The sequence below is a fragment of the Danio aesculapii genome, chromosome 24, assembly GCF_903798145.1.
Source record: "Danio aesculapii chromosome 24, fDanAes4.1, whole genome shotgun sequence".
In the NCBI taxonomy this organism is placed as follows: domain Eukaryota; kingdom Metazoa; phylum Chordata; class Actinopteri; order Cypriniformes; family Danionidae; genus Danio; species Danio aesculapii.
Window position 1 is genome coordinate 830907 of NC_079458.1, and position 19927 is coordinate 850833.

The 19927-nt window shown below is 36.7% G+C and overlaps 1 protein-coding gene across 1 annotated transcript in view; it reads left to right on the forward strand.

Moving 5' to 3' along the window:
* Window positions 1-4156: 4156 nt before the first annotated feature.
* scn5lab (sodium channel, voltage gated, type V-like, alpha b) overlaps window positions 4157-19927 on the forward strand; it is a 215579-nt gene continuing 199808 nt past the window's right edge. The window contains exon 1 of the mRNA XM_056450963.1: window positions 4157-4423. Within this exon, the coding sequence (XP_056306938.1) occupies window positions 4157-4423 (267 nt within the window). The remainder of the gene's footprint in view (window positions 4424-19927) is intronic.

The following is a 19927-nucleotide window of genomic DNA, read 5'->3' on the forward strand; positions in this document are numbered from 1 at the left end:
AGCGTCATAGGAATCAGTCTCATGTTCTCCACTCTTCCATGACCATCGCAGTAGTTGTTCAGGATTCGGCCAGGTCCAGGATATGGAAACCTTGGGATCATCTCGTCGTTGGTCTTGGATCGAATCAGTGGCTCTGCATAGTCTGAGGGCCTCGGGAAGAGTATCCCCAGGTGGAAATGGAGAATAAAGAAAATAATTAGCGTAGCTGATGTTCACAGTGTATATCAGCAAGTGTATATCAGCAAGATGCATAACCTGTGTGGAAGCCCCCTAAGTGGTGCACTAAGTGTATGCTTTACTGAACAGATAGGTCTTTAGTCTAGTTTTGAATTGGGAGAGTGTGTCTGAGCCTCGGACGTTATCAGGAAGGCTATTCCAGAGTTTAGGAGCTATAAATGAGAAGGCTCGACCTCCTTTACTCGACTTTGCTATTCTAGGTACTACCAGAAGCCCTGAGTTTTGAGATCTTAAAGAGCGAGTTGGATTGTAGCGAGACAGAAGATTGGTTAGATAAACAGGAGCTAGATTATTTATAGCTTTATATGTAAGAAGCAATATTTTAAATTCAATACGAAACTTAACAGGCAGCCAGTGTAAGGAGGATAAAATTGGGGTGATGTGATCAAATTTTCTAGACCTGGTAAGAACTCTGGCAGCTGCATTTTGTACTAATTGAAGTTTGTTAATAGAGGATGCTGGGCAGCCAGCAAACAGAGCATTACAGTAGTCCAGCCTAGAGGTCATAAAAGCATGGACTAGCTTTTCTGCATCTGAGATGGATAGCATACTTCGTAACTTAGCGATATTTCTCAGATGAAAGAAAGCAGTTTTTGTGACATGGGAAATATGATTTTTAAAAGTTAAATTGCTGTCTAATATGACACCCAGATCTTTTATAGTAGAACTAACGCTAACTTTGTATCCCTCTAATTGTAGGTCGAGTTGTGAGATCTGCTGTGTACAGGATTTAGGCCCAATAAGTAATAATTCTGTTTTGTCTGAGTTTAAGAGAAGATAATTGTTGGTCATCCAGTCTTTAACATCTTTAATACACTCAGTTAGCTTGGACAGATTAGACGTCTCGTCAGGTTTAGTTGAAATATATAATTGAGTATCATCTGCATAGCAGTGAAAGCTGATCCCATGTCTTCTAATAATGTCTCCCAGGGGTAGCATGTATATTGTAAACAGTAAAGGGCCTAAAACTGATCCTTGAGGCACCCCGTATTTTACTGGGCTGATTTGTGAAGGCTGTCCATTTATATTTACAAACTGGTCACGGTCAGATAAGTATGACTTAAACCATTGTAGGGCATGTCCCTGGACACCTGTAGACTTTAAGCGATTAATAAGGATACCATGGTCAATGGTGTCAAATGCCGCACTAAGATCGAGTAGAACTAATAGCGAGATGCACCCTTGGTCAGCAGCTAAGAGTAAATCGTTGGTTATTTTCACTAATGCAGTTTCTGTACTGTGATGAGCTCTGAAACCTGACTGAAACACTTCAAAAACATTGTTGGTCTGCAGAAAGGAGCATAATTGAGCAGAAACAACTTTTTCTAGTATTTTAGATATAAATGGAAGGTTTGAAATAGGCCTATAATTAGCTAAGTTGCTGGGTTCCAGTTGTGGTTTCTTAATAATAGGTTTAATAACAGCTAACTTGTAAGGATTTGGAACATGGCCTAAAGATAAAGAAGAGTTGATAATGTTAAGAAGAGGTTCTCCTATAACAGGTAGCAATTCTTTCAGTAACTTTGTTGGAATTGGGTCCAATATACACATAGCTGATTTAGAGCTATTTATAATTTTGTCTAGCTCTTCCTGTTCTATGATTTTAAAGCACTGTAGGTTATTTAGATTCAGAGACGTGTTTACTGGATCTGAAGTATAATACTATTTAAGCTCCAATTATTTCTGTTTTATTTCAGTATTTATTTTCAGTTAAAAAAAAAATTACCTTAATAAAGATAAAATAAAGGTAAAATAAAGATTTTTAGATGTTATTATCAGTATTATTAGTTTTTAGAATATCTATAAGCTAGTGTGCTCCAAAACAGTGACTTTGGGCTCTATTTTGATGATCTAGGCACAAAGTCTAAAGCGCAGGGCCCAAAAGCATTAAGGGCGTGTCCGAATCCACTTTTGCTATTTTAAGGATGGAAAAATCCGCTTTGCGCCATGGCACATGGTCTAACAGGGTTGAGCTTATTCTCTTAATGAGTTATAGGTGTGTTTTGAAAATAAACCAATCAGAGTCTCATCTCCCATTTCCTTTAAGAGTCAGTTGCGTCGTGCCATGGCGCATTTGCTATTTACATAGCAGTCTTTGTAAGTGTAAAAACTGAGTGCTTACTAGCGAGAAAGTGGCTAAACAGAGCATATGCAGCACGAGAATGAGTCTCCTCATTCTTTACTTTCACTTTCACTCTGTTCCGTGGATAAGGAAACGTGTTGTACGCACTTCCACTGAAGACATCCATTAGCCTACATAATTAATTTCGTTTGATAAGTGCAAAGATTTGTGTCTAAACTATTTCTAAATTCAGTTCTAATTTTGAGCAAAGGAATAAATGAACAATAATAATAAAGTGTGCTCAAAAAATATAACTGAGTTATATCCAAACACACATGCTGTGCCCTATATGGTCTAAAACCTGACAGGTGGACAAATTCAATTCAATTCAATTCACCTTTATTTGTATAGCGCTTATACAGTGTAGATTGTGTCAAAGCAGCTTCACATAAAAGGTAACAGTAAATAGGAACAGTGTAATTCAGTTTGTAGTGTTTAAGTTCAGTTCAGTTTAGCTCAGTTCAGTGTGGTTTAATAATCACTACTGAGAGTTCAAACACTGAAGAGCAAATCCAACAATGTGCAGCTCTACAGATCCTGAACCATGCAAGCCAGTGGCGACAGCGGAGAGGGAAAAAAAACTTCACTAATGGCGGAAGTGAAGAAAAAAAACCTTGAGAGAAACCAGACTCAGTTGGGCACGACCATTTTAATTTCTCCGCTGGCCAAACGTCTTGTGCAGAGCTGCAGTCTCAGCGGAGACTCGTCTGTCTCTGGAGCGTCACAGGAATCAGTCTCATGTTCTCCACTCTTCCATGACCACCACAGTAGCTGCTCAGGATTCGGCCAGGTTCAGGATATGGAAACCTTGGGATCATCTCGTCGTTGGTCTTTAGTAAAAACAAATCTAAGCTTGTTTTTACTAAAATAAATATAAATATGCATATAATAAACCCTACTGCTAATAATGATAACATTATACAGATGCATATTGCCCCCAGGATGAAGAAGGCATGGAGGCAGTGCTTTTTATATTTATGTAAAAAAATAATAATTTTTGTAATATTTTATTCCTTTAATTCTTTTTCATATGTAAAGATATTTGTGTATTGCTGTCATCCTGTGTGTATTAAGCAATGTTTAAGCGAGACACACAACTAACGAGCTCTGCGCTGGACTTTAGACCTCCTCTCAGCTGGTCTATTGTGCAGTCTATTATAGTTCCTCAAAATAGCAACGCGCCAGCAATGCACCTTAACGCACCTTCTTTTTTAGACCAGAATGGGCGCACAAATGAGCACAAATGCATTTGCTATTTTAACAGCATGGTGGAAAACGTCAAAACGACACTTGCTGAAACTAGCAAACAACAATTGCGTTGCGCCGCATTGCGCTGGGTGTATGATAGAGCCCATAATTTGCGTTTAGAACATGTAAACCTGATATAAACATGTAAAGCTTGTAGTTTGTCACTTCCACCTAAATGGATCAATGGTTTTATTCCCGTCTCCTCATACTTCAGTTTCTCATCACATCTTCTGACCAATCAAATGCTCTCTAGTGTCTGACATGCCCCGCCCCCTTCTTCTCATTTGCTTTTCATTTAATACCCTTGAGCTCAGCCACTCTCACTGGCAAAACAGTGATAAAACAAAACGCTATTGGCTGTTTTTTTTTAAAGAGGAGGAGCTACACTATGTCCCACCCTCTCTTCGTGTTTCAGTTGAGATTACGTCAAACATCGAATTAAATGCACATTTCAAAGCATTTCACTGGACCTGTAATTATAATAATTTTTCTGTGCTCTTTCTTCTCAGCTGTGAAGTAAGCACTCGGACAGAGGCTCAGGATGAGAAGATGGCAGCCATACTGTTTCCACCGGGTCCTGACAGTCTGCACCGGTTCACGCGTGAGTCCCTGGCTGGAATCGAGCAGCGGATCGCGGAGGAGGAGGCACGCAATGCCAAACGCTACCAGGAGGACCGGGGCGACGTGGAGCCGCCCAAACCCCGCGCAGACCTGGAGGCCGGAAAACAGCTGCCGCGCATCTTCGGAGACATTCCCTCTGCACTGGTGGGCGTCCCATTGGAGGACATCGACTCTTTCTACTTCCAGAACCGCAGAGTGAGTTTTTCTGATCACATCTGTTTCGTGAAGCTGGCTGAACAAACTCTGAGTAGATTTAGAGTTGACAAACCAAACCAAAAAACAGAAATGTAATAACCCGTGGACTATGCTATTGCAAGTTATCTTATTTTCTGTAATGAGGTAAACTATCTGCTGCTGCTTTCAGCGTGGATATAAAAGTCCTGCAAGATGATAATCAAACTCACATGCTGGGTTAAAGTAAAAATATCACTTTGAGAAAAACTAATGTTTTTAAGTTTACCTATGGGGTTTGCTTTTGCTTTAGGGAAAACTGAATAAAACAGGTTATAATCAGAAACCACTCAACCCGATATAAAAATGTACTTTGAATGAAAGACACAGTACTATCAAGGTTATCGATATGCTCTAAAAGAGTCACATTTAGAAGATTTAAACACTTATTCACAATATTTAATTTAAATGAAGAGTACTCATTTATGTGCATTATTATAACCTTAAAAATGTCTGTACATTAGAATAGGAGTACAGCTTTAATTCAAAAATATTCAATAATAAATATGTTGTAGTAATGATTTTACATAAAGATGAAATGAATGATTCTTCAGCCACTCTTTTTATTTTAAGGAACAATTTTCACTATTAACAACCCATTAACTTTTAGACTTTTACCTCTATAATATATTAATTTGCTCCTTGTTCTTTAGTTGTTCGGTTTAGGTATTGGGAATATTATGGATATAGAATAAGATCATAATTTATAAGTGCTAATAAACAGCCACTATCCTAATAATAAGCAGGTCATAAACCAGTAGTTAAAGGGGACCTATTATGCTGAAATCACTTTTATAAGGAGTTTAAATACAGTTGTGCGTCAGTAGTCTGTGAATATCAAGGTTATTATAGTTAACGAAAATAACGAAAAAACAAAACCTAGTATTTAAAAACATTTTCGTTAAATTAAATACGTTTTTTTTAACTAGAACTGACTGAAACTGTATTGTGTACACACAAAACTAACTGAAACTAACTAAAATTAGAGCAAAAGCATCCTTCCTTTTCATCTTTGTAAGTGTGTTTAACACATACTGTAAGCCTTTTAGAAGTAAATCTATTTACTTCGAGCTGCAGGCGCTTGACCCGTACGGCACTGCAGAGTCTGTAATCCTGCTGCTATTGGCCAGATCGAGCCGGTTCTCCTCCAGTCATCCTCGTTGTTGCTCCAACAACAAAAACAACAGCTGGACATGACAGCAGCCTAGAACAACATTAAATACGACCTGAGAAGATATTTAAAAGTATTCAATTAACACATTTGTTTAATTTCTGTATTAGTGTTCACGATCGCGAACAAATTTTTTTAACCGGATCTTTTAATTGAACCGGTTGAACTAATTCACCTTAACGAACTGAATCATTTAAAAAGATTCGCATCTCCAGTAAGTTAAAGCACTTATCCACAAACAACTCACAAACAACTGAAACCCCCTCTGACTCAAAATAAACCAATATATTCTGAGTTATTAAGTTATTAGAACAGTACACTGAGATCAGATTTGAGAAGCGGTGAACCAATAGTACGGCACATGCGTGATTTAGTGAAACGAACACAAACAGCCTGCTGTGACTGAACTCAATTTGAACAACTGCAGCGCGGGTAAACCGACGGGTTAAATTAGAGGATCTGGCGAAACTTCAAGAGTTCACACTTAGCTGATGATTAATTATAAGCTACTTTGGCATGCTGTCCCGTGAAAGAACTCTGAGTTCATAAAATACTCGAGCCCGGGGCTGTCTCCTGTTGCAAGGCAAAAGGGGAGTTTGAGCTCTGGTAAGTCTTGAGAACTCCCCTGCTGTAGTAACTAATGAACAGATAGTGATTGCTCTTAAGAGATAACTATTTACTAGTAGCATGTCTATGGTGCCCATTTGGATTAGTCACTTAACTTAAGTTGCATGTTTTTAGACAGTGGGAGGAAACTAGGGAACCCGGGGGAAACCCACATGAGCACAGGGAGAAAGTGAAAACTCCGCACAGAAACATCTGCTGGTTTGGTAAAGTCTGGAACCAGAGACGTTCTTGCTGTGAGGCAACAGTGCTAAGCACTGGGCCACCGTGTCACCCATCTGAGAAGAAGGAGGAGTAGAGGTGGATGAGGGGATTCTTCAAAACGAAGATAGAGGTGGTACGTAACCCAGGGTATTTGTAGTAGCTTAGGAGTTGTCTGATTGGTGCATTGAGAAGTGGATAATGTGGATCCCGCTGCTAGCAATCATAAGCACGTGATCCTCTCGAAATTAGTTTATAACTAAACTTGACATACGTTTATTTAATAACAGAAAATTGTAATGGAATTTAAATAAGTGAAGCATGCTTCAGTTGGGTTGCAAAACGTAATTGTAAGAAACTTTTCAGATCATGGTGATGTTTGAACTGACTGAAGTTATGATTGCTGACTACATATTTTGATATGTTGAGTTCAAACTTGGGAAGATGTCACAAAAGAACTTCCCATCACTACTCTATCTAACCTCAGAAGCAGCATTGCACATATATTTTACTTAAGACTGTCTTGTGGACTGTTGTATTTGAGGATGGGTAGATGGTAGATGGTAGAGGTCTTTTGTCAAAAAATGTTGCCTATCTTTGCTTGATGTTTTATTATGCAATATTTATTCTGATAATTTTGAATCTTGCCCCGAACAAATATCCTTATTTATAAAAACAACAACAAAACAATTAAAACTAACACTGAACTAATAAAAACTAAACTAAAACTAAGCATTTTTAAAATATAGAAACTAATAAAAAATAGTAAATCTGGCCCTTAAAACTAATTAAAACTAACTTTTTGAAAACAAAATAAAAACTAAAACTAAAATCCCAAACTATTATAACCTTGGTGAATATAACCAGCTTCTAAAGGTAAAAAATTAATTAATTGTATTTTTTATAATGACACTTGACAAAAACAGTCTGATTGACATTCTCCCTTTGTACGTGTCATCAGAGGGGGAATCCCCGCCCACTAGTGACCTTCTCTGCCTCATTAGCATAAACAGAGTGAGAAGCAGCTGTCCGCCATTAGAGCTTAATCCATTTGTAGCTCCGCCCTCTTTTTAAAAGAGCACAGTCTCATTTGAATTTAAAGCGACAGTAACCAAAACACCAAAATTAGGATCAAAGTCTAAAAGGGTCAGTTTCAGAGTTTTAGAAAACATCATCTGTGTGCTATTTTGAGCTGAAACTTCACCACACACTCTAGGGACATCAGAGACACATTTGACATGTAAAAAGGACGTTATAGATCACCTTTAATAGTGAGAATTGGTCCTTCAACTAAAGTGCTACCTATTCAAAAGGGTCTGGAGATCAGAAATAGCATGTTGAAGATGTGGAATCTGTAGATATTTGAACTGAAAAGTAAAATACAGCCCCTGAGTGAGAGGCTGAATTCTTTGCCGTGTACCAGGGTATAAAGGTCCAGACGTTAGTGAAAGGAAACAATGGTTGTGAGTGAAGGGCAGTGGATGTGTTTGCGCTGCAGGAACAGCAGACAGATGAATAGTGTGAGTCAGTGAGCCGCTGTTAATGCCGCCGCTGCTGCGTTTGCTTCTCAAATCTCCATTTCTATGGATTTCAGCCAAAAGTTTCCACTCAAAACTCCTTTTAAATGTGGAAATGTGCCCTGTTTAGACTTTTCTAAGCCGCTAGCTAATGCTAAGAAAGATGAATTGACAGTAAACAGGACTCCTTCTGCTAAAGGCCCAAAAGTTTTGGCCTCTTCCTTTGATATTTCAGCAAGTCGACGCTCACTTTGGGAGAAAATGAAAAGCTTTATGAATGTGTTTTGTATTTCTTAAGCTCTATTCGCAGGATTAGCTTGTGTCCAAAGCACATGACCTTACATAACAGGCACATCTAGACAATAAGCACTCACTTTAAAAGAAACAAACTGCAATCAAATAAGTCATAGACGTCTGTAATTATATATAAATAACTGTAACCTGCTTACATATTAAACATCTAATGCATGATTATCAGGAAATTGCATTAGCTGTTTATTTATCCTGAAAACACTTAAACCTTTATATTTATGTTTTATCTAAGGTGTCAGAAAATATGAATTTTAGCCATGTCTGTTGCACTAAATGTGCAAAATATGACAAAAAGTTAAATTCATCATAGATTTTGATAGATTTATTTGTGATTAAGATCTTGATTTTTTGTAGATTAAGATCGAGCAATTTTGAGATTGAAAATTGTAATTTATTGTTGAAATTCCTAATCTAAAGTAGTTCTAATCCTAATCTTTAATATTAATAATAATAAGAGACTTTTGTTAACCCTCATGATGTATATTAAATATAATATATTTGATGTTTGAATAATTTGTTTATCAGTCATTGCTTGATATTTTGCATTCACCACAAACTTATCAAACTTGCATATTTATATTCAACAGATTTATATTTAAAAGAAAAATATTGTAAACGTGTTGATATGATCATTTTAATACTAGGGCTGCATGATGTTGGAAAAATCCAAATTTGTGATCATTTGTTATGAATTTAATATACAGTATATTATATAAATATACACTCACCGGCCACTCTCTTAGGTACACCTCTTCAACTGCTTGTTAACGCAAATTTCTGATCAGCCAATCACATGGCAGCAACTCAATGCATTTAAGCATGTAGACATGGTCAAGAGGATCTGCTGCAGTTCAAACTGAGCATCAGAATGGGGAAGAAAGGGGACTTAAGTGACTTTGAATGTGGCATGGTTGTTGGTCTGAGTATTTCAGAAACTGCTGATCTACTGGGATTTTCACGCACAACCATCTCTAGGGTTTACAGAGAATGGTCTGAAAAAGAGGAAATATCCAGTAAGCGGCAGTTCTGTGGGCGCAAATGCTTTGTTGATGCCAGAGGTCAGAGGAGACTGGCCAGACTGGTTCCAGCTGATAGAAAGGCAACAGTAACTCAAATAAGCACTCGTTACAACCGAGGTCTGTAGAAGAGCATCTATGAACACACAACACGTCCAACCTTGAGGTAATCTTAGATGGCTACTTCCAGCAGGATAATGCGTCATCTCATAAAGCGCTAATTGTCTCAGACTGGTGTCTTAAACATGTCAATGAGTTCACTGTACTCAAATGGCCTCCACAGTCACCAGATTTCAATCCAATAGAGCACCTTTGGGATGTGGTGGAACGGGAGATTGGCATCATGGATGTGCAGCCGATGAATCTGCAGCAACTGTGTGATGCTATCATATCAATATGGAGCAAAATCTCTGAGGAATATTTCCAGTACCTTGTTGAATCTATGCCATGAAAGATTAAGGCAGTTCTGAAGGCAAAAGGGGGTCCAACCCGGTACTTGTAAGATGTACCTAATAAAGTGGCCGGTGTGTAAACATTTTAAAGTATATATTAATACAAATGTAACATCACCAGATAACCTGAATGTCTCTATTTTGGAAAGAATTAAAAAGTTTAGATCGATATAATTCGCTCCTTGTTAGTTCAAAGGATGATCGGATGATTCTGTAATGGAGTGTATCTGCATAAGGTAATAAACAATAATCTAAAAATAAAGAAAATAAAGCAAAAAATGAAGAAAAAGATCCAAATGAAATTAAATAAACAGTGTTTTATTGTTTTCAGAGGAGTCTAACAGTATTCAGGTATACAGTAACCCAATAATAAACTGTAAAATAATACTGTAGTCTTCATTTTATAAGAAATGAAATCAAATAATTGTTATTAACAATAAAAAACACAGACAAATGCTGAATTATAATCCAGACTTAACATTGTGTATCTGCATAATTGCATAATTAAAACATAAGAAAAAAAATGACATGCCTTTTTTTGCTTTATTAGGTTTATCCTAGGTTAGACAGAAATAGCACCGTAAATCCACTATAAATAAAATTGATGCATATAGAGATACATAACATATCAAAAAAATCACGCAGTGATATAATTCACCAAACAAAAAAGATCAAGAAAGCATAATTATACACTAAACAAGCATATAAATAATAAGGTAAAATATCACATACATGCACAAAAAATACACACATAAGATAACATGAAAATATGAATAATAATAACTTTAAATGCCTTTTTTTGAAGCTTCCGTGTATAAAAAACACACGCTAGCTGAATTCGCATGTTATTTAGATGAAGCTTTCATTGCTTTCACTGCATTGTCAATTTGAAATGTTTTTTAGCACCCCCGTCTGAAGTGTTAAGCCCCGCTTTAGCACCCCAGCATGAGTGTGTCCTCAAGTCTTATTTGTGTTTTGGTTTAGTGTGTTGGTATCAGTGTAGCGTGTGCTTCTCCTTCAGCCGTTCTCTTCAAGAATGATCACTATTTCTGCACGTGGCTGTCCGTGCGCTCTGGTTTTTCAGTGTATTAAGTGTGCCTGTTGACACCCGCGAGGATCAGATCGCAATCAGAAGAAGAAAATCTGCATTTGCTCTCCATTACTTGGATGTTAAATAAACTGTAAAAAATATCCATAAAATTCCTTATTTTGTGATTCTTGTTTTAATTTTTTCCCATTTAATTATGCTTTTGAATTGCGTTATAGCATCTTGATCTTTCATCCAACAACTTTAAAGTTTGTAAAAGTGTCTTTTCTGCACATTTGTAATAGTCTGCAGTGCTATATTGTCTGTGTTGGTGTTGTAAATTACGCTACAGAAACCTTGTAATAAACTGCAGCACATTTTCTGCTAGTTTACAGACTTATTTCTCTAGATATTATTATTTCTTATTCATTATATTATCTCAAACTACTGAAATGTCAATAAAAGTCACTTTATTAAACTGTAGAGTTGAATTTACCACATCAAAAGTGGACAGAGCAGAGATCAACATCCCATAATGCAATTCACCACCATAAATAAACCCAAAACACTTGTGAATCACTAAATTAACTGTTAATTAACAGATGAATTTTACAGTGCAGAATGACGTTACGAAGCCCTCAAGGGCTTGTGCAGAACATCTGTGCTGATCTTTAACATTCAACAGTGCTGAAGCTCTGAGGCAGATGATTGAAAAGTCATTTATTTGTGCTGAATAAATGTGCTGAATCATGCTGACATGCTAGAAACATGCTTCAGTTACTACATCTTAATGTTCTTAAAACACCATGCTAATTTAGTTTGGTGCTAAAGCATAATAGCTATGTGTTAACACATATATGTTAGTCCCTTCAGAATTTTTTGCAGCTGAAATTATTGATTATGTGTTGAGTTTACAACAAATTTACAACAAATTTATAGTTTTGCTGTGAAAATATACACAAATGTGCACATATTAATTCTTTATTAATGTTTAGACCTCAAGAACCATTCATTTCTGTATTTATTAAAAAAACAGAGAGAAAGAGAGAGAGAGAAAAACTACAAAATTTTGTGGCATTTGCTTGATTTTTAGTAAAATTCTGGAGGGTCTGATGTATTCATGCTAAGGTTAACAAGTTAAAATTCATTCATTCATTCATTCATTCATTCATTCATTCATTCATTTATTCATTTATTCATTTTGGCTTAATCCCTTTATTAATCTGGGGTCGCCACAGCGGAATGAACCGCCAACTTACCCTGCATATGTTTTTTACACAGCGGATTCCCTTCCAGCTGCAACCCATCTCTGGGAAACATCCATACACACTCATACACTACGGATAATTTAGCTTACCCAATTCACCTGTACCACATGCCTTTGAACTTGTAGGGGAAACCGAAGCACTCGGAGGAAACCCACGTGAACACGGGGAGAACATGCAAACTCCACACAGAAATGCCAACTGACCCATCTGAGTCTCGAACCAGCGACCTTCTTGCTGTGAGGCGATTGTGCTACCCACTGCGCCCAAGTTAAAATTACAATATCATAACTCATGTTAAATCATGTTCAGCAGCAGCACTGAAAAAATAATTCACTGGATTCAGCCTATATGAATTGTTTACAACCACTCACCTTAAAAATGTATTAAATCCAATGAATATTTTTTTCTGTGAATATGCTAGCAATAAGCTAATTTATGCCAGTTTTAACATTTAAATAAGTCCTTATAGTCTGTTAAATATCTTAAACTATATACTAAATTAAATCAAGATCAATATATGCTAATTAAATATGTATTTAATGTTGCATTGGCAGTGGTTGTTGATCACAGTACCAAATTATTGAAGACATAATAGGCTGTTTATAATGCATATGGCTGGCTGTACAATAGGACATCGTTTGTTAATATTAGTTATTTGAACTAAACTCCTGATCAAAATTAGAGAAAAAAAGCATTTTCATTTCATGCTTAACTCATTAAAGCAAAAGTAGTTTATTAAAATGGAGTTAATAACTAAAAAAAATTAAGATTAAATTTAAACAAAGTTAACATTAACACAGTAAGTGTTATAAATGTGGTTATTTCTCACTGCGTATTTTAACACATTGACTGAAGTTTAATACTGAGGTCTGTTTGTAAAGTGTTAACAATAGTAGTCTTATAAACATATAAAGATACACACATTTTTTAAATAATATTATACCTATAACCGCCTTTTATGAAGAGTAATCTTTCAACACTGTATACACAGTTCACAATATCACAGTACACAATGTCAAAAAGTCTTGACAGCAAATATAATATGTATTTCTTTAACATATTTGAATAAGTTAATCAGGATTCAACTCATTAATTTTTTTGGATTGTATATTTTTTTATTTGTTTTTCAAAAGTTAACAATACAGAACATCAAAAATAAACAACAAACAAACTAAAGTAAAACACACATAGTGTATAAAATAAATAAATAAGTAAAATAAAAACAAATAAATAAAAAGGGAGGAGATACAGTATAAACCAGTGGAAAAAACTATTTTGTCAAATCAAATCATGTGGTACTGCTTTAATATAATTCAAAATTGGATTCCAAAAATGTGATATTCTCTAATAGTATACAGTTGCAAACTTCTGAGATCCACAGTCCAATCGGTACATCACTGTCTGTTTTCCATTTCAAAGCAATGCATTTTTTAGCTATTGTCAGCAACATTTCAGTAAGTTTAATAGCATAATTATGCTGGAGATTAAAATTTGTATAATTGCCCAATAAACATATCTCTGGATCCAATGGAAAATTAATTCCATGAATCTGTGATATGATATTGCACACTTGTACCCACAACACTTTCACTTTAGGGCACAGCCATGTAGAATGCAAAAATGTACCTTCTTCTATACCACATCTGAAGCAGAGGGGAGAAATACTGTTTATAAACTTGTGTAATCTGGATGGAGTATTATAAAGCTTGTGTAAGAAATTAAACTGGATTAGTCTAAATCTGGAGTTCAAAGTTGAGGTAACCCCATCTCTACATAGCTGACTCCACTCGTCATTTTCTAGTGTTATTCCCAAATCCTGTTCCCATCTAGTTTTGGACTTATCAGGGTCAGTCAAAGGATGTCTTAGCATCAAAGCATCATATGTTCTTGAAATTGTTTTATGTAACGGTTTATCAGAGAAAACAAGTTCCTCCATAGTAGTTAAGTTGGGTATCTTTGGATAATTTTTTTATTTGACCCGTAAACAATCCCTTAGTTGCAAATAACTAAAAAAATCTTTATTGGTCATGTTATATTTATTTTTTAATTGTTCAAATGACATTAAAACACCATCATCAAAACAATGCTCTAAATGCGTAATTCCCTTATCAGCCCAAATTTTACAATTTTTGTTTTTATAGCACATTGGAAGCAACCTATTCCCCCATAAAGGTGTTTTGGGAGAGAGAAACGTGTCTTGTCCCAACATCAACTGAAGTTTGTACCAGATCTGAACTGAATGGATAATCATAGGATTATTGGTTCTAGTTTTTATCAATTTTTCATCCCATGTATCAACTCATTTATTTCAAAGTTAAGAAACGTTTCGCTTAGTATTTTTAATCAGTTTGATTGATGTGAGTTGAGATGACTAGAAAAGTTAATTTTATTCAACTTAAAAATGTATTATTATTTTTTTAAATTTATTTATTTATTTTTTTTCAACTCAAATCTTTAAAAAATGTTAAATGTCATGATAAAAGCTTCAGCAATTAATCTCAACAACAGAATCTGATAGTGCCTAGTGCTGGGCAAATTGAGCTGGTTTTCTGAAAAGCTCACTCTTGGCCTTAAGGCTCAAATCTCCTTCAAAGCTGGATAACTTCTTTTGTGTGTTGAGCAACACGAGGGCGAGCGGATGATGCCACACTGCGCATTTTTGGCTGAACCATGGCTTTAATATCACTCCTCTTCATGCTGGATGAGTTCATTTACTCCTAAAGTGACGTGAAGCTTGATCAGAAAGAAAAGTGACAGTTGTTTAAAGTATCTCAACAGATTTAAATTCAAACGCTGTTCTTTTGAAGATTCTATCTAGAATGCTGCTGGAATATAGAATGTTTGAAAAATGTATCAAATGATTATTAAATGTAGATGATGAATCACTGATATGTGTTGGCTTGCACTGAGTCTCAGTTCTACAGTTTAATTTCAGATGGTTTATTGTATTTTCCAGATCTGAGGTGAACTCTCTGCTGCTGCTTTCAGTAGTATGGTGATAAATTTAATGTAAAATGTCATTCAAACTCATATTATTAGCATTTAACACTGAATAAAGCACATGAGCTGTACCTGAGCTGATCATTGTCAGTTTTCTGTTGTTCAGCTGCGGGAAATAGAAGCCGTTTCTAAAGTATAAATTGCAGGTGTTGGTTAGGGCAAAAACTCCTTTTAATATGGAGAATATTCCTTCTATCAGGTGTCGTTGCTTTTTGTTAAAACACGGTTTCAATCAGCCTTAAATCAGCCTTTAGGCTCGATGGTCAGGCACGCTTCTGTTGGTCTCATTAATCTGGTGTGTTTTGAACCAATAGTTCAACCACCGGGTGTAAAACTTACAAACTGCACCTTTAATTACAGCAATAATTCACCAAAAACTGAAACTTCGGTCATCATTTACACACTCTTTAATTGTTTGAGATCTTTCTGAGGTTCTATGAACACGAAGATATTTTGAAGAATGTTGGAGACCTGTAACCATTGACTTCAAAAGCATTTGTTTAGGTTTAGTCAATGGTTGCAGGTTTTCAGCATTCTTCAAAATATCTTTGCTTGAATTCAACAGAAGAAAGAAACGTCAGATAATGACCTGGAACCACTTGAAGGTAATAAATAGTGAGTGAATTTTCATTTTCTCTAGTTTGTTTACAGTTTTCCTCAGTGGCTTTGGTGCATTTCTCACAACACTATTTACATTTGCACAACAGTTCATGCATTTCTCAGAACAGCTAGTCATTTGTGCACATCATAGCAGCAGTTTCTCATTCCTTCCAACAAACTGTGGATGCTTTTGGACATGCATCAAGTGCTTTCCTACAACTCTCTGCTGTTTATAACATTATCATCTGCTTATGTCATGTCAGGCAAAGGTAGCTACACTTGTGAATGCTGAATAGTGATTCCATATTAAACTAAGAGTCCTCATTTCATTACTGGAGTCATTACATACACAAATGTTGAACTAGTTGTCAAAATCTGTCAAACAAACTTTATAAAAGATTTTAAGGTGAGGTTTATTAATAAACTAATTTCGAGAGGATCACATGCTTATGATTTATCACAGCCGGTCTCGTATTAAGCTAATCAGTATCATCCAATCATATGAGCCATAAGCTACTATAAATAACCACAGTTTTCAGTCCACTTTATCTTCGTTTGGAAGAAACACCCCCTTCCTCCCCATTCTCCTCCTTCACTTTAGATTGGGCGGCAAGGAGGCCCAGTGGTTAGCACTGTTAGCCCCACAGCAAGAACACTGCCAGCCCTGGTCCTGCCAGGTCGGTAGGTGTTTCTGTGAGGAGTTTGTATGTTCTCCCCATGTCCGCGTGGGTTTTCCCCGGGTTCTCCGGTTTCCTCCCACCATCCAAAAAATATACATCATGCATAACAATCAAGCATTTGTCTAGCCCCCTTTTTGCCCTCACGTGTTCCCTTAGCTACTGCAGACGGGGAGTTCTGAGATCCACCGAGCTCAGGCTCCCCTCTCGCTCTGCAAACGGGAGGAAGCCCCGGGCTCGAGGATCCCTTGAGCTCGGGGCTCCCTCCCGGGACAGCATGCCAAACAAGCTTTTGATGAATCATCAGCTAAGTGTGAACTCTTGAAATCTTTTTTCCTGAAAATGTCTTCTAAATTGAACAGTTTGATGAATGATTTACAGACCTGTAGGTTCAGTACCAGTATGTACTGCAGTACTGTCTACAGTTGTGCACAGCTCTACCCTACGAGAGTGTATGTTTGTAGTAAATAAGGGTGTTTATTCTTCTGCACAATGCTGTGAATAAATTTCTGTAATATTGCAAAGAGCATATGTTCAGTAAAAATGTGAACCATACATATTCAGTGTCTTGTACTCAGATACCTCAGTAAATGCAGTGATGTCTAACTTTACTGTAGTTTTCAAATGGCTGTGCAAATAGTATATAGTGCTGTCTTGAGCATTTTCAGGAAGTGTCACCAAAATATTATTTGCTTTGGAAAAGATTACAGAGTAAACTGACATGATGAACACATGACAAAGCCATTTGACTATCTTGTTCATAAACAGTGGTGTCAGGACTTGTCATGACACTGACGCTTTCATTGACATCAATACTTTTGAGGAATGAGCGATCCATTTTGATCAAGTGACACGCTTTTGCAGGTTATCCACTAGGTTTTGCAGTTTGCACTTACTGTTTTGAGAAATATATTAACTGTTGTGCAAATGTAAATAGTGTAGTGAGAAACGCACCAAAGCCACTGAGAAAAACTGTAATCTAATTAAGACCCCTTAATATAAGTGGGACTGACAAATCTGATTTGAGTTAATAAATACAATTTAAACATAGTCCAATAATGAGCATATAGAGGCTTTAATATCACTCATACTCATGCTGGATGAGCTTATTTACTCCTAAAGTGATGTGATGCTTATTTAAACCTCAGCTCAGGTTGGTTTACCCATCCCTCTCCAAACTCAGATGTGGACCTGCAGTTGGCAGATGATATCCCAGAGGTAATGTGAGGAAAATGGAAACAAATAGAGGCAAACTTGACCTAGATGTTACATAAGGATAGAGAACATAAGGGTGGAGAACGCAGGCTCTTTACAGGGGGTTACTGAGGGCACGGCGCTGAGACAGACACACATACTGAGTATGCTTATTAGTATTTTAATTCTTTTATATTTTTTCCCTGATCTCTGTTTAACGGAGACATTGTTTTAACACATTTCTAATCATAATAGTTTTAATAACTCATCTCTAATAACTGATTTATTTTCTCTTTGCCATTATGACAGCACATAATATTTGACTAGATTTTCTTCAAATATTCAGCTTAAAGTGACATTTAAAGGCTTAACTAGGTTAATTAGGGTAGAGTCAGGGTAATTAGGCAAGTCATTGTATAACAGCGTTTGTTCTGGAGACCAGTGTTTCCCAACCCTGTTCCTGAAGGCACACCAGCCGTACACATTTTCAACCTCTCCCTAATCAAACACACCTGAATCAACTCAGCAGAACATTAGAAGAGACTCCAAAACCTGAAGTTAATGGGTCAGAAAGACATCCAAAATATGTACTGTTGGTGTGCCTCCAGGAACAGGGTTGGAAAACACTGCTGTAGACAATCCAAAACTAATATTGCTTAAAGTTCATGTGAAATCAAAAAACTAATCATATTGATTTTGTTCGCTCACATTGCTAGTTTTGCAGTGAACTATTCATCTGTGCATATCATTAAGAAAAAAGAGTTTGTGCATGTAATCTACTATTGAATTCTGAAAATGCACTTCCTGTTTTCAGTTAAATTCTCAGATTAGGGCTGTTTCTCAATTCCAAGAACACAGAGAACGGACTTGCATTCTTGTGAAGACCGGTCTTGCCAGGTGTCCTCTGAAGAACGAACTCGGGAGACCACGAGGACAGAGAACGTGTCCTGTGAGAAGTGAAATGCTGCGTTCTTCCTGATGGTCATGTGACCTTCACGCGTTTTTTAATAGAACATTATTTAAACATTACAGCATTCAATAACAATTTATTGTTTTCCCCTTTTCTAAATATCTACTATTCATAAAAACATTATAAATATCTGTTGCACAATATAAATAACACAGATTTTAATGTGAATTTCAGCAAATGAACACCCTTAATGAGTTTATTCCTTTATTAAGATGTCCATGTTCACTTTCACCGTCTCATTTAGGGAAACTCCTGAGGTAAATAAGTTATCTCTCTGAACTTTAATTATAAATCTATATAAAATGCTGCGCTTCCCACCTCCAGTCACGATGACTTCTGGGATTTCTAGAGCGAGCTTGGTGCTCAAGTCTACATCGGTGCATCATCGATATCAAGAACACATCCGGGAAGTTTCATGCGTCCTCTGTTCTTGCGGTCTTGAGTATTGGACTGAACTTTGGCAGCTGATGATGACGTTACACGAGAACACGAGGACGCAAGACCGCTGAAGAACGCATATTGAGAAACAGCCTAGGTTTGCCTGGGGTATTGGGCGTGGCTAACATACTTAACCACGCCCCTACTGCTGTCAGATTTAGCATCGCTATGACAACAAACAGAAATGCTGAGGAGGAGTCTGTTAGGTTGTAACTAGGGTTGGGCGATGTCGACCAATTTGGCATTGTACGATGTCTAATGTGAAACATCTCGATGGACGATGGCATCACGACACCAACCTCGTTTATTGCCGTTCTACATATTATCATCCTCTGAATAATGATCGTCAGATGCTCTTCTGAAGTAGTCCACAACTTGTTCTTGATGGTGAATCTCCTCCAGAAACGACAGCTTGTTTTTACTAGCGCCTATTTGTTTACTAGTTTGTGGGAGTTTGAGTAGTTGCTCTCATGTGCTGTGCGTTTGACAGGACGGACTGTACCTCACGTTCATCTCATACAGATTACAAAACCAAAAAACTGTGTTTTCAAGTGCACTTGGTTCATTTAAAAGTACAGATGTCAAGCTTTATGTGGATATATATCTCAAAGCTGTGAAGCATTCACTGAGATTCCAGTGAGTTTGTTTGTCGTAAAAGCCCACATCTGGTCTGAGCTTCTTCCCCGGAGAAATGTCAGTCTATATAATCAATGATTGGCTCCTGTACTAGTAGGAGGGGCTTCATTTCCTTCATTCATCATTGACCATTACACTTTTCCCCATTCAAAACTATACGAGTGACACGTCTTGTGTATTCTATAGTCTTGTATATAGTCTAGGAGTCTGTTAGGTTGTAATAACTCTCCTCAAACCCTTTGCCCCATCTTTCTGAATGAAATCCCTACTTTACTACATCCAATCAGCTCACAGTAGAAAAAACACAAGCCCCGCCCACTATTTTCTCATTTAATATTTAATTTCTCTGTCACAACACAAAAAAA